Consider the following 17,693-nt stretch of genomic DNA (forward strand, 5'->3'; position numbering starts at 1 on the left):
ATGTTAGCACATGTATCCATGCTACACACATCATCTAATAATATATTTACTATATATATTTAATATGTTAAATACAGATATTAATATATATATATATACTTAAGGTGCTCTAACTAGAAGTGACCTTATGAATTCACCAATCTGGAAAAACGATGTATTCACAGTGAATATGTTGCTCACCTACTTTTGAGTGATTTCTTGAACCTGATTTAGTTTTAAATTCATGCTCATGGCTGCAAACATAGCAAAAATTATTATTATTATGAAGGGTAATCAATTGTTTCAAAATGATCGTGGAAAGATTGGTATATATGAACTGTCCTGGGTCACAAAAACAATATGGAATTCCTTATGTACTGTGTTTCTAATAGCTAAAATGTTTGGATGTTTCTCTTATGGTGTGGGCCTCTCTGAATGATATCCAAATCTCATTTAGTTAAAGCTGCACCAACACTGGAAGCAAAGAAAAATGTAATAGTGTAGGGGTCTCAATGATGTGATAAATCACTGCAATCTTTGCTCCAGTAAATACAGTATGTGTGGTTTACTTGGGGCTGCAGCCAGCCAGGAGGATCCAGAGGTACGCAGACAGGACACTGGGCTGGAGCTGCTGTTCTACCTGGAAGCCTTTACGAGGAAAGTCCCAAATTGTCTTCATCACAACTGGACAATGAAGCTGTAAGAAAAAATACATAAATAAATAAAATAAAAGACAAGAGCCCAGGCATTGATTAGCATATAACAGCTAACAGCAGACCATTCTGATCACACACAGTGATGACATTAAAAGATGAGTGACAGGAAGCAGCGAGCATGTAACAGATGAGATCAGAGGCTGTGCTGACATTTGGGTGAGGATATTCAAAGATGCCTAAAAGGGAAGAAGTCAGATTTGAGTGTGTGAGCTCTACCTCATCAGGCCAGTGACGCACAAAGGTGGCATAAACCCCTCCGCTGCATGTAGGACTGCTGCACAGAGATCACCCTGGAGACTGTGGTGGAGGTGGAAAATATGACAACTGCTAACTGAACAAACAAAGCTGAAAAATGAGAAAGCATCTATCTGTGAAGTCAGGACAATTATAATAATTAAACATGACTTTTAGTGTATAGCAGCTGGTTATATTCTACTGCTTCGTTTGATACAAAAAATGCTATGTCACTAATTAACACCACAGCTACAGATCTCCCACCTGGAGCTTTCTTCTCCTCAAGGACACTTTGGGATGAGCGAATATTCTCTCCAGTGTATTTTGCTTCAGACTTCAGAGCACAATGTTCCTCCTGGGATCCCCATCCTGAGAAATGCTCAAAATGGATCATGGAAATGGGATCATTTTGAACTCAAGTTGAGTCTGTTTAAAGAGGAGTCTGTCATGTAGTCGCGATCAGATGCTTCATGGTTTGTTTGGAGTCTTGTTTTGACTGACGTTAGTGCTATGTGTTGTTTGCGTTTTCCTGCTGAGTTGTGTTTCCTTGCATGGCCTCTTGGCAACCTGCAGGTTATGATATCCCAGACAACAAATAAGTATGGTACTGTAAACAAAAAATATATTATATCAGTTGGAATAATTATTTCACTAGAAGTAACTTCAACACAACTGCCACAATAAATGTTAGCAAAGTATGAATTTGTTGAATCTATGCATTTCTTTATGCTGCAACATAATGCTTCTTTAGGTTCAGTTCTCATGTTTTGACAACCCTGTGCTTCAGGCCTGCTAATGTTTAGGCACAAAAACCAATTGGTTAGGGTTAGGAAAAGATCATGTTTTGGATTAAAATAGTTTTTTGTTGCCACAAACAAGGTTGGACATTGTCCCGAGGTCTGCTTAAATATCCAGTGGTTACAAACATTGAATATCCAGTGGTTTCACACTTATGAATTTTCAAATGTAGGGCAGTCTCCACACCTAGCTGTGACTCCACATTTCATAATCATTAGCCACACTCGAAAAATCAAACTAAACTTGATGCAAGAGCAGCTCGCTTTAGTATTAATTGCATCCCAATACAGTTTCATGTGTAAAGCACAAAGCACAGCACTTGTCACAATATCAGTGAAGCTGATCACTGATCAGTCATGTAAAGCAATAGAAAAAAACAGCATGTGACAGCAGCAGTTCACAACAGTGGCTTTCCACTCAAGCTTTAACCTTCTAAGCACAATGGTACAGCAGTTCAAGCCATTTATTCATCTATTTATCTGATGTGTATCAAAAGTGTATGAACCATTTCTTCTGATAGCTGTTTAATATTAGTTTAACCAGTCTAATCAGAAAGCAGTACAACACTCTGACTATTCTATCATTGTTTGTTTGAGCAGAAGCAGAACCTACCAAAACCTGCTGCAGACACAACAGAGACAAGAGGTCAGTCAGCAGTTTTGACTCACCTTACTCCTGTTGTTATTCAGCCTTGAAGGAAACATCTCCCTCGACCCTCTGGATTGACAGCAAATGCACAATCATAACAGTTTGCTTCTGATTTGTGTATCTACCAACTTACTGCATTCATTTCAATGTTCAGTTTTCACCTATTACTTTAATATGCACGATTAGCTGAATTACTCTACAGGCACTGATTGGATAAGGGACATCAAACCTCACCAATGTCATTATTTGGACTGTACAGAGCTTTATTTACTAAAAGGTCTCAATTGATAATGACACATGCCCTCTGCTGGTTCATTTAGGAATAGTTTACTCTCATTACCAACCTACAGCCCTGATCCTTATCATGCTGTGGGGTTTCCCCAGTGAATTTTAATGTCCAGACCTTTTCTCAAAATAATCCTTAGTCTCTTTATGCACCGAAATGTACTTTAATTAACTGAATTTTAATGATTTGTCTTAATAAATTGACTAAAGACAGGCATTTGTTACACGTACAAGTGTAAATCTACTGTCTATTCCAAAAATGTAATGTCACCATTATCCAAAGTTGGATATGTTAAGCAGCATAAAGCTGTTATAAGTTAAAATACAGGTTTTAATAAATCCAAAAAATATTTCTGTGTATTTAGCAATATGCTGCAAGTCACTAAAATGAGATAAACATTGGATTTTGTTTCATTTATATATTTATTAAGAAATTTAAACACATTCACTATCTGCCAGTATAAAAATACATAATAGAAAGTACAGCAAGAGGCAATGTTGCTACCACCTTGTGGGTTTCCTTTCCCCATTGTCTTCTCCTTGTAGGTAGCCATCATACAACTCTCTGAGGTGAAGAATGAGTTCCTCTGTATTCTGTCCCGTGAGAGCTGACACGGGAATGACCCGCTGCGTAATGAGGCCCTTTAGAGTCCCAAGCTTCTCCTGGGCCTCAGGTAGGTCCATTTTGTTGGCTATGATTGCCTGAGGCCGCTTGGAGAGACCAGGCTCATACTGGTCTAATTCATAGCGCAAGTGCTGGAGCTGGGTCCAGGGCTCCGGAGTCGACAGGTCCAGAACAAAGAGAAGGAAACGACAGCGCTCTATGTGACGCAAAAAAGAGATGCCCAGGCCTCGATTTAGATGGGCTCCTCGAATGATGCCTGGGATGTCAGCAACTACAGTCACAAGGATAAAAGTGGAACATTATATTGAAAAAAGGTGAAAATGATCCTATTAAAACTTAAAAAAAAAAAACAACTAAAGCTAAAAGGTCCTATCAAAACATTATTATAATGTTGTTAAACAATATATAATAATAATTCCATAATTCATTATTGGTTTGCTCAAAATCAACTACCTGCCACTTGCTCGTGATCCCTGTAGTTGACAATTCCCACATGTGGGTTCAGTGTTGTAAAGGGGTAAGCAGCCACAGCTGGCCTGGCATTGGAGATGGCTCTCAACAAAGATGATTTCCCGGCATTAGGAAACCCCACCTGATGGGATAAAGATAACTGTTACATCTGTGGTGTTGAAAAGCGATACACCAATGCTATTTTCAAACATAAGCTGCTTCTTCTCACCAGTCCAGCATGGGCCATGGTGCGGAGCTCCAGCTGAAGGACCCTCTCCTGGCCCTGCATTCCTGGGGTTGCCGTCATCGGAGCCCGGTTCTCATTGGACAGATAAAATCTATTCCCCTTCCCACCTGCCCCTCCAAAAACAGCCATGTACTCCTGGCCATGCTCAGAAAGGTCCACAACTGCCTTTCCCTGTTCCTTCACCACAGTGCCCAATGGTACCTTTAAGAAAAAATAAAGGAAAGGTTAGGTAGTAGGTTGGTGATGAAAACAGGACCAAAGTAAAAATAGATTACATGAAATGTAATGCATGGACTCACAGGAATATATTTTGGGCCGCCATTCCTGCCATAACAGTTCTTGCTGCCTCCTGATTGGCCATCTTCTCCTTTGTAAAGTGGATATATTTGCGCCAACGATTTGGCAAACCGGTCAGCTGAAATCATGCAAAAATAAAGGATGTAGAAGCCGTTTGGCATGATGCAGCAGAATCGAGCTCTGTCGGAGACCGTGTTGACATGACACCTTCTTAAAACAAATTCTTGGTCAAAACCTGCCAAATTATTTAAGATTTGTTTAAGTTAGAAGAAGTCTAACTTTGTTCCAGCTAGTAGGGTGGGCAGTCCTCAATTTTAACATAATGTCTGTTAATGGCTATTGCAGGATATATATGGCAAACAGACTAGAGTCAGTATACATTTCTTGAACCAAACAGAAACCCAACTTACCTTTTATAATAATGCTTCCTCCATCACCTCCATTCCCTCCATCTGGTCCACCCCACTCCTTTCGGGGCTCACTGTGAAAGCTGCAGGCCCCTTTACCTCCTGACCCTGCCACCAGCTTCACATTGCGGTGGTCTACAAAGTGCTTGGTCTATGGGCCAAACCAAGAATATTTACATTTATTTATATAACTATTCATGACAAATATTGTTGAATACCTCTTTGATAATCTTTTAACATTTTCTGAATGTCTGTAAAGCATGGGATATAAGGACAGTGACATAAAATAGATGAACTCCTCTCTTTTTGGACTGAAGACTGTATTTGCAGACTTGTGAACTGAATCAAATATACAGAGTTTGGCACTAATGGATGCAGATGTAGTTTGTATTGACACATACCAGCTTCTTCTCGGACAGCTCCGTCTTCTTCGTGTTTCCTCGGACTTTGGCACACAGCACACAGGAGGTGCCGACACCTCTGACACCACCACCGGTGACTTTCCGCCTCCAGGCTGCTGGTACTGAAGAACAACTGGGACTGAACGAACTCCACTCGTTTCTTCTCACCTCTTGTCCTAACATGTATCCCAAAAATATGTCTGGAGAAAGCCACCGAGGGCTTTTAACTCTCGTCAAAGTCGCCAACATTGCAACGTAAATAAAGCCAACGACGGTTTGACAATGTCACCTCGACCGTTTGCTCCAACACATCTCAGCACACATCAGTGTTATTACGCAAAAGGGTATTTTCCGTCGAGGAAATATCTATTAGACAGCTGGTAAGGTTATAATATGAAAACATGGTGGACATACATTACTTGTATAATCGTGTAGGTATGTCCAGATCTACATTTAGTTCGTACTACTCCATGCTGACAGGCAGCCCTAACAAATACGGAAACCGTGAAGGGACAGTGTGGAAACGCGATTGCCAGTTGCAGTAGCTTTGCTGCTGCGTTTTGGTCCTCTAGCGCCATCTTGTGTCCTGGAATGTGTGTTCAAGAAAAGAAAAGAAAAGAAAAGAAAAGAAAAGAAAAGAAAAAAGTAGAATCTTCTTTGTTTTGTGGCATATTTTGTTGCACAGTCTGACAAATGTGTCAATGTCTACATTGACTAAGTTGACATTAACATTGAAACTTGGACTTAGTCATTGTTTTGATGACTTGCAACTTCACTTCACAATAGGACTCATGACTTGAGTTAACCCGATGACAAACATGATGACTCGACTTGTCTGTGTTCATATCTTCAGTATCTTTTGGTGATTTGACAGGGCTTGACTTGACACAACCTGTGACTTGATACAACCCGTGACTTGATGTGCCTGAGAGAAAATGACTTGGGACTAGTTCGAGACTTAGACCAAATGATTTGATTAACATGTCTAGTTACAACCCATCACAAATTTATAGGAATTTGAAAACCTCTAACCAATGCAGAAAATATCTGAAAAAAGACAATAAGTGTGGTTGTTGTCCATACTATAACCATGCTCAGTATACTACTACTACTAGTACTAATACTACTACTACTACTACTACTAATAATAATAATAATAATAATGAAAAGAAGAAGATGCAGAAGAATAAGTAATAATTTTCATTCTGATCCATAAGAAATACACAAAATACAGACATACAAAAGGTGAATGTCAGTTTATTTTTATATAACAAACAGTAACAAAAGACAGCAGAAAAGATCAGGCAATGCAGTCTTACAATAGATAACTACATAACATTCATAATTGGATTATGCACACCAAACTCTCACTCACTCTCTTTCTCTCTCCCTCTCTTTCTATTACACACTCACACACACACACACACTCTCACACACACACACACACACACACACACACACACACACACACACACACACACACACGAACAAACAAGGTGCACCACCCACATCAGTGATGGCACACTACATAGAACTGGAAAAGATGTGTCATACATGTTCAGTTCACACTTAAATGAAACACTGATACAAATTCAATGTAGTATAGAGAATCCTGTGATTGTCACTGTTGAGTGGTACATAGTTATTTGGCTGTTTGACAGCCAGGTATCTCGCATTCTTGATTAACCCTGCAAAATGACTGCAAATATTGATTTACTTTACCCCTCTGAGTTAAGTTGAGTTACTTCAGGATATACTGCAAAGATGGACCCTTATAATCCGTATTACTGCTCGAACTGTAAGAAACAGTGCTTAGTGAAATGATGATGTTGTCTGACTCATTTTAAATAAATAAATCAATAAATAAAAAACATAATATAGCATAGATAGATAGATAGATAGATAGATAGATAGATAGAGATATAACATAAATACAGTAAATATGTAAAATAAGGCAAGTGTGCTTATGACATTTACACTTATCTAAAAATTGCCCTCCTATATCTCTTTTACACTTGTCTTATTATTAACAGTATTTGGCAACACTTTATAATAAGCATAATGAATACATTTATAGTATATTAAACATTAGTTAATAGATATTTCCCTGTCAACAAACAGAAATGCTTCATTAACTATTTATAAAGCAAAGTTTGTTTGTAAAGTTGAAACTGATGTTTTGTTTTGTAAATAGTTAATAAATACTGTGTAGTCCATCTGCAAACATTATTTGGATGGCCGTAATCAAATTGCAACTGAATAATGGACTTCCTCAAAAACAGACCCCAGACAGTTCGGACTGGCAGTCACACGTCCTCATGTCCACCCTCCTCTTCTCACTGTACACCCATGACTGCACTCCCAAGTATAGGGACGACGCCACCATTGTCAGCCACATTACAAGCAACAATGAGAGGTGTGCGCAATCCACTGCACACCGTCAGCAAAATCAAGGAGCTGATTGTTGATTTTAGAAAAAAAGGAGGTGAAGACACACACCTCTGTCTACATCAGTGGAGCTGAGGAGGAGCATACAGCATTTCATTGTTTAACAGTCAAATAACTATTAAGTAAAGATTAATTATGTATATTTATCCTATTATTGATGGTTATTATAAAGTGCTACCCAGTTTTTTCCATCATGTGTGATGGTACAGGTTTTCACTAAAAAAAGGACACGTGAGCTTGTGTCGGTGATGAAAGATTTCACATCACTCGTCACAGAGATACAGAAAATAATTTTCTTAAATATGACTTGTTAGTTAAAACCTGCAACATACCATGTAACAACATTAGACAAACCAACAGTTGTCTTTGCCACCATTGAAACTACAAATAAAGACATACAGGGTGAGTTCACCATGACAACCAATCTCAACATGACTGACTGAGTGTATTGCACTTAATGAAGTCGAGGTGCGGGACCCGTTACTGCTCTGTTTCTGTGTTGCTTTGGCTTTTTGAGGATCATTTGTTAAAAACAGCCTGAATTGCACTACAATACAAAATATCAGACAATACATACACTGTCACTGCAAAATAAAGTGCGAACAAAGTGGCGATATGTTTTTTTTTTTTTTACGTAAAATCATTACTGATTGGCAACAGAGTAGTGTGACCCCTCGTAACTCTGCACAATGCACGATATGTCTGTGCGTACCAATGCCACTGAAAATATAGTGTCAAAAATACTACCACGATGTATGATTATCATGGACAATGATACACACTTTTAAGTCTGGATCAGTCAGCTACCTATTGTGGCTATTACTTCAGTAAGACATATGTAGACACACATAACGTTAGACCACACAGCAACACATCACAGTTTGACTAACACAGACAAACCCCCTGATCGAGTCAGGTTAAAGGACCAATGTTTTACCTCCATAAAATTAACCTCCCTTGTCGTACGATACAACAGTGTTTCAGCTAGGAATGAAAGGATGAGCTGGGCCTAGTCTATAAAATAAACATCAAGGAACATTTCCTTCAAAGCTAATTTGCTTTTTATAGCCAAAGTCAAAACCATGGACCTGCTCTGTGCATGAAAAGAAGAATGAAAAAGAGACTTGTAAAAATAAAATAAACTATAAAAGTCAAGTTCAGGATAAAGACAAGTGAAAAGCAAAGACAGAAAATAAAGAGACGGATACAAGGAACATTCTCAGACTCGGCTTATAACTTTACAGCTCCTTTTTAGTATCATACTTAATCCATATGTAAGGTTTTATACTAACTGTCTTGATTCTACAAGCACCCTGACCTTTCGTAAGGGTGGCCTGTAACACATCACCCCCTGTAGCCAGAACAGATAACGTTACATATGTCTAAAATGGTTATTCTTACTGTAGCTAGACTGACGATTAATGTGAGGATAATAAATCTGATGAAGCCAGATCTTCTGCTCCACCGCTGAGCCTTCGCTTCAATGTTGAACCGTTCCTTTTTCATTTTCTTACAACAAGGAAAACAGTGCAGTGCCTTATTGCTGATAATTCCCGTACTGACCCTGCAATGTAAAGAAATATTTACACAAACAGATTAGATTGTATTTCATACATTGTGTTGTTTTATTTTGTTTTCTGTTATTGGTGAGACACACACAGCACAAAGGTATCTTTTAAAGTTCCCCAATTATTCACAGTACTGATTTTGTAAAGGGAGTCTGGTGGACTTGGCGGGAGCAATATAGCAGCTGTTTCTGTATTTCTGTAATGTTGTCAGACGCTAAGAATAACAATCTCAGCCTGTCAGTTGAAAAAACAAGCACTTTGAGTAGATGTACTTTGACGGTTTGCCCACAAGGAATGCATTGCGGTGATTGTTGTCTTCCAAAACTACAGTGCGTCAAAGACATTTTAATCAGGTAAATCAGAAATTAGCATCATTAGAAAAAAGTCATGCATAGTATGAAGTACCCGTTGTGGCAAGTAAAAGATTAAAGCCATTATTTCTTACTGTTTTCTATTTTAATAATTAAAAAAATAGCTTTATATAGGCACTTTCCCATATGTTAGATGGGTGGAAAAGATATAACCAATTTCAGAGAATCTGAGTAATCTTAGAAAGTATGATCTAATGTGATGTACCTGTTCATATGCATAGGGCCTCTGCGTCTGTGCTCCAGGGCCTCCCTGGGAGGAGCGGTAGGAGCCGTACTGTTGGCTTTGACCCTGTTGATACTGAGAATACTGAGAGGATCCACCCTGGGCAGGACCTGTAGCGGAGCGGTTAAATTCAGATTATTAGTGTGTGTGTTATTGTGAATGCACAGAATAGATTGTATGATTGTTCTAACCGTAACCCTGTGGCTGTCCGCTGTAGCCTTGTTGAGAGGAGTACTGCTGCTGGCTGAAGGGCTGCTGCTGGCCAGAGCCCTGCTGATACTGGGCCTGCTGTTGACTGTACTGAGAGTTACCTGGAGGCATATATACACATGTACACATGTCAGTGACTTAATATATGAGGTTGTACTTTACTGCAGATATGGTTGGACATGTTTACACAAACTGAGGTTGCAGGAAAACACATTTAAAGGAGACTAGTTATGCTTTTTCATTTTTTTTTTTGCTTTCCTTCAGTGTTTTCTTGATTCTTGTGCATGTCAAAGATCTTGAACATTATAAAGGTCTGCACCAACAGAAGCTCCTATCTCCCACAGAAAACACCATTCCTGAAACGCCTCGTCAGTGGTCCCGCCTTTAATTCCGTGACTTTGTGACATCACACTACGTCACCATGTCACACTTGTGCTTCATTTATGCCAAGCGACTAGTTTGGCACTTAAGAATTGATTTAGCACAGCTGCTCTGTTGTTGGAGGTTTTTATGTCAGGCATGTGTTAGTTGACCAATCAGAGGAGACTGGATATTTTCTGGAGCGGGGGCCTTAAAGAGACAGGAGCTAAAACAGAGCGTTTCAGACAGAGACACAGCACTGGACTGTATGAGAAAACTGATGTGTTTTTTGAGTACTAAAGCATGTAAACCTATTCTCGCAGTAACCCAAACAAATTTTTGATCCTGAAAATGAGCATAATTGTCTCCTTTAAACCACATACCTTTAAAATGACATAATGACAACTGTTACCTCCTTCATAGTAGTGCTGTGAAGATTCATCAAAGGACCTGTCATAGCCTTGCTCACCATATGAAGACTGTTGATACGAGTACTCCCCGTGACCTGTAGAGAACACATTTCAACACATGCAAAATCTCCTCCGCAAACGCAAAACCCACTTACATAAAGAAGAGAAATAATTATTCAGTTTGAAGCCAAAGCATTCATAATACATGTGCAACGACAATGACAAGCACAAACAACATTTTCAAGGCTTCTCACTTCAGTATTATGCACAAAGAAACACCCTGGAGGAAGGTTGCGCTCTTTCCTCAACACACTGCTTTAGCACTCTCTGAAATCTGAAATTTCGGCACACCGAAGGGGACAGTATGGACACAGACACACTGGGAGGAAACAGAATTGAGACCGATGTCAGCTTTTTTGTAATTTCTTTTCATCTCCCACAATAGGGGAACAAGACGATGACTGGGAGGAAGAGCTGAGGCCTCAGCACTGCAGTAAATCTGGCTCAGGCCTGTGAGATAGCACTAAAGGGAAATGGTATGTACTATAATGGGGGTTTGTGTGTTTGAGAGCTGTGTATGAAGTTTATGGATGTGCATGATTACCATCAGGGTAATACTTCTGGTTTATGGGCTCGCTGGAGCTCTGAGTGTGTCCATACTGCTCTCCGTAGAACTCGTCTTGTCCCATGTACTGCTGTGCAGATCCTGCAAGACAGGCGACACCACGATTGGTTAAACAGTTGGTTGGACGAATTGGCCGCTGAGTTGGGGGTAAAGGGGTCGTGCCAGGACACTTGGGAAATTTAGGCAACCTGAATAAGTGTGTGTGCATGCACCATGTGTGTAATAAAATATTTTAAAAGACAGCTTTCTTGGAAGTCGTCATTTAGTTATGATTTTATTATGAATAATTATGAACGGAGTGAATTAATATGACATGAATATGATTTTTTTTTAAAGAATTATGTGTAGTACAATTTCAAAGGTGATGATTTTTTATGGGTTGAAATAATAATATGAAGGAAGCTATTTTGGGCCAACCCAAATTTTGGAAGCACTAATTAAAGTGGAGCAATTACAATGAATAATTCCAAGACAAATTACATGAGATGTAATTTTCTCTGAGAAAATGAGGATTAGAGAAAGCCAGTTATCAGGGAGAATCTGATCTCTGCTTGGTGGTGGTGTGCAGAAACTCCAGATTCCACTCCTTCCTTTTCCCTTTCAACTTTACCCAACAAACTCAGAAAACGAACACACAAAAACTCTCTGGAGGATGCATCGAAGAGCCATGCACAGTCTAATCGCCTTTACAAACCACAATTGACCCAAACGTTTCCAAATATAGAGATGAGCTGTAGCATAGCAACATATCTGATTGTTTCCAAAATGACCAAAGAGCCTGGAAGAGAAGCCCTCGCAGCAGACCCACAACTAATGACTGGGGAGCGAGTCACCCATCTATGGACACAACAACTCCATAACACAGTTCTATCTGGAAATACTTCATCCAGTCATGCAAGGATACATGTGCAACAGGGGGAATGAGGACTTACAACCATGTCCTGTTGCCCTGGAAACAGTATCCCATCCTTTTTATATATCTGAGTCACTATGTGCCTTGTCGACACCCTTCAAAAGACATAACAGGACAGGATGGAGCTATTATTAGGTGCATGCTGACACAGCACAAGTTAAGTGATTCACAGAGACAGGAACCTAATGTGACACGAGTGATACATCTCCAGTCTGCTTGTAAAAGTTGCAGCCAGGAAGGCAACTGGGACAGACTAATTTGCAAGTCTTCAATATCACTCTCATTATGATCTTTGAAGGCAAAAACTAAAAACCGTGCATGCAATAATACTTCAGCAACAGACGTAAAGGAGACATATCATGTATTTTCAGGTTCATAATTTTATTCTGGGTCACTCCTAGAATAGTTTTACATGCTTTAATTATCCCCTATCTGCCTGAGATGCTCTGTTTGAGCTCCTGTCTGTTTAAGGCCCTCCTCCCGAATACCCAGTCTGCTCTGATTGGTCAGGTCACACATGCCTGAGCCAGCACTGCTTACTGAGTCTCTAGTCATCTCTGTCTACTTATACCATGAATATAGGCAAAATTATGCAAATGTGCAACATGGTGACATAGTGATGTCAAGAAGTCACAGAATTAAAGGTGGGACTACTGACGAGGCGTTTCAGGCACCTCAGCAGCAGTGTTTTCTGTGGGAGAGAGGAGCTCCTGTTGGTGATGGCTTTTTTAACTTTCAACATCTTGAACAAGCACCAGAATACACTGAAGGAAAGGAAAAAGCTGAGAAAGCATAATGTGTCTCCTTTAACATTTCTATCAATCTGGAAACTGTGAGACTGGCATCCAGAGCCAAAGTTATTGGAAACCTGTTGACTCTTTCAAACCAAACCATTAGTTTGTCAGTCCATTTATGTCCTCTATGCCCTATGAGCTCTAACAACCTCATTGAGCCCACTGCCACACCATATCATCATAAAGAAGTCTTACCACCTACCTTGCTGTGAGGAGCGGTAGGATCCCATGGGCCTCTGAGACATCATACTGTTTCCTTGACTGCCCTGACCCATCATGCCCATGGCCTGCTGTCCCTGATAGTGTTGCCCTCCAGCCTGGGCTGAGGAGTAGTGTGCAGTGGCAGGCTGTTGGTGCATCATAGAGACTGGGAAGGAGGTGGGATTATGAGGAAGGGGAGAGATCTCATACATTAATATACACAGACACACTCTATGCACAGACCAGCATTAGCATTCAACAGCATTCTCAGAACTGGGACTGGCAGAATTATGCATAACAAATGTCGTAGGAGGTACACGGAAAAAAGGGGGCAGGGTAAGGCCAAAAGGGGTCCATAGCAGTCTCTTAAAGGAAAATCTCTATGAGAAGATGCTGCTTTGGGATATAAATGCAAGCAAAGCCAGTGGAGTCAGTGCATAAACAGAGGTACATTCAGGGAGAGGAGGGCTGCATCTCAGGGTCAGGAGTTAGGGAGTAGGAAAGGTTAAGCCTGGAGAAGAAGGAAGATGAGAGGAGGCAGGACACCTCTCTGATGAACTGAATGTGTTTGCTTATTTTGTTGGTTACACTGAGTGCAGATATGCATGTGAGCAAATATTTTAAGCTAAATTAAGGAGGACGTTTGGTGAAAACACATTCAGAGGTACTTCAGAAATCATCCAACTATTTTACCACTTTGTGTATACCTCATCCTGAACTCCTGAAAGGCATTATTTTCATCACTTCCTTCCTCTAAATGTAACAAAATTAAACCAAATGAGGCATTTTACAGTATAGTTTATGAGTGTTTTTGTGTACAATTCATAACCCTGAAAGTTTTCCTGAAAAGGCTCTTCTGTACCTGGCTCACCTTGGTTGGACTGCATGTTGAGGTTGCTGCGGGAGGAGGAAGAAGAGGATGAGGATGTGGAGGAAGAAGAGGAAGAAGACCCATAGCCGGGCCCAGGGCCCGGGATCATGCTGCCCTGGGAGGAGGGAGCAGCGTGGCTGTAGCCGGACGCCGAGCTACCGTAGCTGCTGGCTGGCAGGCTGAGGGATGCGGAGGGAATAGCCGACTGCAACTGACCAGACTGCTGCTGCATGGGGGCATGGCTGGGGCCTGACGACACACACGCACCAGTCAGAGCAGCCAGTTCCCATGTGGTGCCATGGCATGTTAATAATGGACCCACATTCAGTTCATCTTTACAGAAGGTTGCATGGTAGTAGAAGGATTGGGTAATGAGTGTTGATCATGTGTGTAAATTAGAAAAAGAAAGAAAGAAAGAAAAGGTTGCCTGCTGCAATCTGACTGTGACAGACAAGACAAAACATGCAGCAAAGTCGGGATCAGAGGAGCACTCAAGACAGGCGACGGACAACAAGATGGAGCTGTATGTGTGCACACCAAGTATGGGTTTGTGTGGGAAAAAAATGTGGGCCAGAGTATATCTGAGAAATTTGTGTTCACATCTCACCATTGCTCATTTGACTCTGCATCATTGATGATGGGGGCAGCCCTGGTGTCATGTTGTCATTGAGATTGCCTGGAGCGTGTCCCCCACTTTGTCCCATCCCTCCAGGAACCATGGACATGTTGGGAGTGGGAGGCTAGAAATGAAAAATACAGTTAATCAATTAAAACAATAATTAATCAACAATAATTGCTCACCTCTATGCCCTCATGCTGACTCCTATTTGTCTGCCAAATGGTATTATTTTTGTTGTGTGGCTATGTTCTCAAAATGAAATTATTATGAATGTTTTCTTCAAAAAAAAAGGGGAACAAAGGTCAAGGAACTTAAAAAAGAAGGAAGGGTGCCAGACTATGGTGACCTATGGGAGTAGATGGAGAAACACACTAAAACCCAACATATCTATGTCGTATGACTTCTGATGAAGAAATGCCTCCACAAAATGAAAGAAGACGCTTCAGAGAGTAGGTTAAGCGTGGATTTTTTTTTTTATCAGTGAATTTTTCATCTCACAAAGACTGTGATTACAGTCTTATCAGCAATGCTTCATTGGATTTGCCATTTCTCATCATATGACGTAGATATGTTGGGTTATAGTGTGTTTCTCCATGCATCTCCCATAGACTTCAATACAGCTGTCACTGCAGTCTAGCACCGAAGCAAGACTCGGTGATGTAACGACCCCTCTTTCTTTTTGAGGTTCCTTGGCGAATGTGAGAAAATAGATGGGATGGCAGGAGCAGAATGCACCTGACGAAGATGAGAAATCTGCTTAATTGTTCCTGAAATCACATGAATGACTCACAGCAGGTAGTAGTGACTGCATGTTCTGATTCGAATCTGCTATTGTGGCCAAGTAAACAAGATTTCTGTGCAGGATCTGCTGATACCTGTCAAAAAAAGGGGAAAATGACACAGAGCTTTTTTTTTTAATTTCACCTCAGTGTGACATTTACAAGGTACAAATCAGGGAAAGATCACTTACTGTGTGCATTCAGCTGTCTTGCCTTTGCTTTGGTAATCCATTATACATTGTATTAAATGGTGATTTTCATCCAGCATCTTTGGGAGACGACAGAACAAGCTTCAGTTCACAGTATCAAGTGCAGGCTGAATTATACACTGAAATATGCCCTATTAAGACATTGCAGTGATGCTGTCCTGGATTCTCAGAACTTCCACCAGCCTTGGAAAAAAATTTCTAGGTCAGTTTTTTTCTTTTTTGTTCATAATAGAGTCTAATGAAGCAGCAGCTTCTCACAGTCTCTATGTAGGACATGGTTTCAAAGTCTCTAACTTCAGGATGGGAAGAGCATTTTATTCTTTTTTATTTATTTATTTATTTTTTTACAAGAAACATCCATATAAACGGTTCAGCCAAGGATAAGTCAGGGTTGTCCAGGGTTGCTCAGTTTCCCTCCATCCTACTACTAACATGCATTTGGATGTTTATAAACCCAAATGGGACGCTCTCTGACAAGGAACCTGCACCTATACGCTCATTAATAAAAACCGTGGCAAATGTGTTGAGCTTTAAAATTCTTGCAAACAAGTCACATCATCTAAATATGATTTCACACATTAGAAAATGCATGATTTGTCAGTGGGGGGGATGATGATGACAGCATCACAAGGAAGCAGCGGCAGTAAAGCAGGTCGCCTGCAGCCCCCGTCATGGCTTTGTTTGGTTCGCACCTTCAGCTGACTGTAACGTTACAATACCAGTTGCCATTTCTTCTGATATCCACCACAGGCTACTTTCCCTGCACTGGCGGCGGAGACGCACACTCCCATCCAGACGAGAATATTCAATCACAAGCGCCGCGACCCGTCAAGACCTTTTTCTTTTTTTGATTTCTTACCTTTTGAATCGTTTGCTGTGTCACCTCCCCTTTACTCCTGGGGCGAGCCGATGAAAACGCCACCGACATGTTCTCATATGGGAAATAAAAGCGCTTCTTTTATTCTAATATTTATTATCTTGAGCGCAGCCCTCTATTTGGTTGCATAGTTTGTCCATTGCCGAGAAACAAGGGGGGGGTGGTTTGACGATGCCCATCTCTCTGTCATCAAGGAAGGGGAAATACATAACACTGGATTTCTCTGGATGTGCCTCAACGTATCATTTTGCGAAAGTGTCATTTATCATTTGCGTGTAAATTGTGACAAAGATAGTAAAATATAACACAATGGGGGGAATATCCCTCTCCCTCAGTTTTTGGTATAACCCAGACAGTCAGTAGCCTACCACTTACTGTAGACGGGGTATCCTTTGATTCATGAGAGCCAATCAGTCCACATTGTGTCTGTGAATCGCAATTGTGGAGAGAGGCTGCAAAAGTTCAGAAAAATATGAATGCCACAGTATAAAACCATGGTTTCATTGTCCGCGTGCACCTGACATCCGCACAGCTTTTCCCTCCAGCCTAAAGGAGCATCTGCAGTTTTCACATCGAGAGATATTTTCTTGTTTGAGATATTGTAGGACAACGTTAAAGGAATTTTAAAGGATAAGTTCACCCAAAAATTAAAATTCAGTCATTACCTACTCACCTTCATGGCAAAAATGGAAAGTCGAGTGAAGTTTTGTAGTCCACAAAATATTTCTAGAGCTTCACAGCCAAAAAAGAAATTCCTAATCAACTGAAGATGTTTTGAAACGTCAAGAAAAAAAGAAAAAAGAAGCCAATATGGCTCTTTACAGGTTGTCTGGCTTTAATCGAAGTCACGTAAACCCTGAGATCCCAAATTGATTTGAAAAGACAATATTCAAACCACTGACATGCAGTTACGCTCATGCACACCTTAAAATCTAATTCTTGGGAATTTCGGAAACTTGCATTAGGCTGGATGAGCTGTCAGGAGTAATTGAATCCCTTTATTTTTAACGTTTTAAAGCAAGTCCCCATCTACTTCAGTTGTTTGAGATTGCTGCAATGCTATTTTGCTATGAAGCTCCAGAAATGTTTTCTTGACTTTCCATCAGCATGAGGGTGAGTAGATGACTT

The 17,693-nt window shown here is 40.4% G+C and overlaps 2 protein-coding genes across 4 annotated transcripts; both read right to left on the reverse strand.

The window, feature by feature from the left end:
• Nucleotides 1-3,070: 3,070 nt before the first annotated feature.
• Nucleotides 3,071-5,586, reverse strand: mtg2 (mitochondrial ribosome-associated GTPase 2). The gene is made up of 6 exons (XM_084366303.1): nt 5,088-5,586; nt 4,690-4,837; nt 4,282-4,397; nt 3,965-4,183; nt 3,739-3,877; nt 3,071-3,556 (listed from the first exon to the last, which is right to left on the reverse strand). Exons 1-6 carry the CDS (start codon nt 5,334-5,336, stop codon nt 3,162-3,164), a joined length of 1,266 nt encoding a protein of 421 aa, XP_084222429.1. The 5' UTR covers nt 5,337-5,586; the 3' UTR covers nt 3,071-3,161.
• Nucleotides 5,587-6,328: 742 nt separating this feature from the next.
• Nucleotides 6,329-16,685, reverse strand: LOC311265754 (calcium-responsive transactivator-like). Of its 3 annotated transcripts, XM_084367732.1 has the most exons (11): nt 16,548-16,685; nt 15,671-15,747; nt 15,491-15,575; nt 14,689-14,821; nt 14,082-14,330; nt 13,212-13,376; nt 11,282-11,383; nt 10,680-10,772; nt 9,889-10,008; nt 9,680-9,807; nt 6,329-9,099 (listed from the first exon to the last, which is right to left on the reverse strand). In XM_084367732.1, exons 1-11 carry the CDS (start codon nt 16,614-16,616, stop codon nt 9,073-9,075), a joined length of 1,248 nt encoding a protein of 415 aa, XP_084223858.1. In that variant the 5' UTR covers nt 16,617-16,685; the 3' UTR covers nt 6,329-9,072. The 3 variants fall into 3 exon arrangements, with proteins under 3 accessions (XP_084223858.1, XP_084223860.1, XP_084223859.1); XM_084367734.1 differs by lacking the exon at nt 14,082-14,330; XM_084367733.1 differs by lacking the exon at nt 11,282-11,383.
• Between the last annotated feature and the right edge of the window lie 1,008 nt (nt 16,686-17,693).

The sequence above is a fragment of the Pagrus pagrus genome, assembly GCF_965226575.1.
Source record: "Pagrus pagrus genome assembly, chromosome: 11".
NCBI classification, from domain to species: Eukaryota; Metazoa; Chordata; class Actinopteri; order Spariformes; family Sparidae; genus Pagrus; species Pagrus pagrus.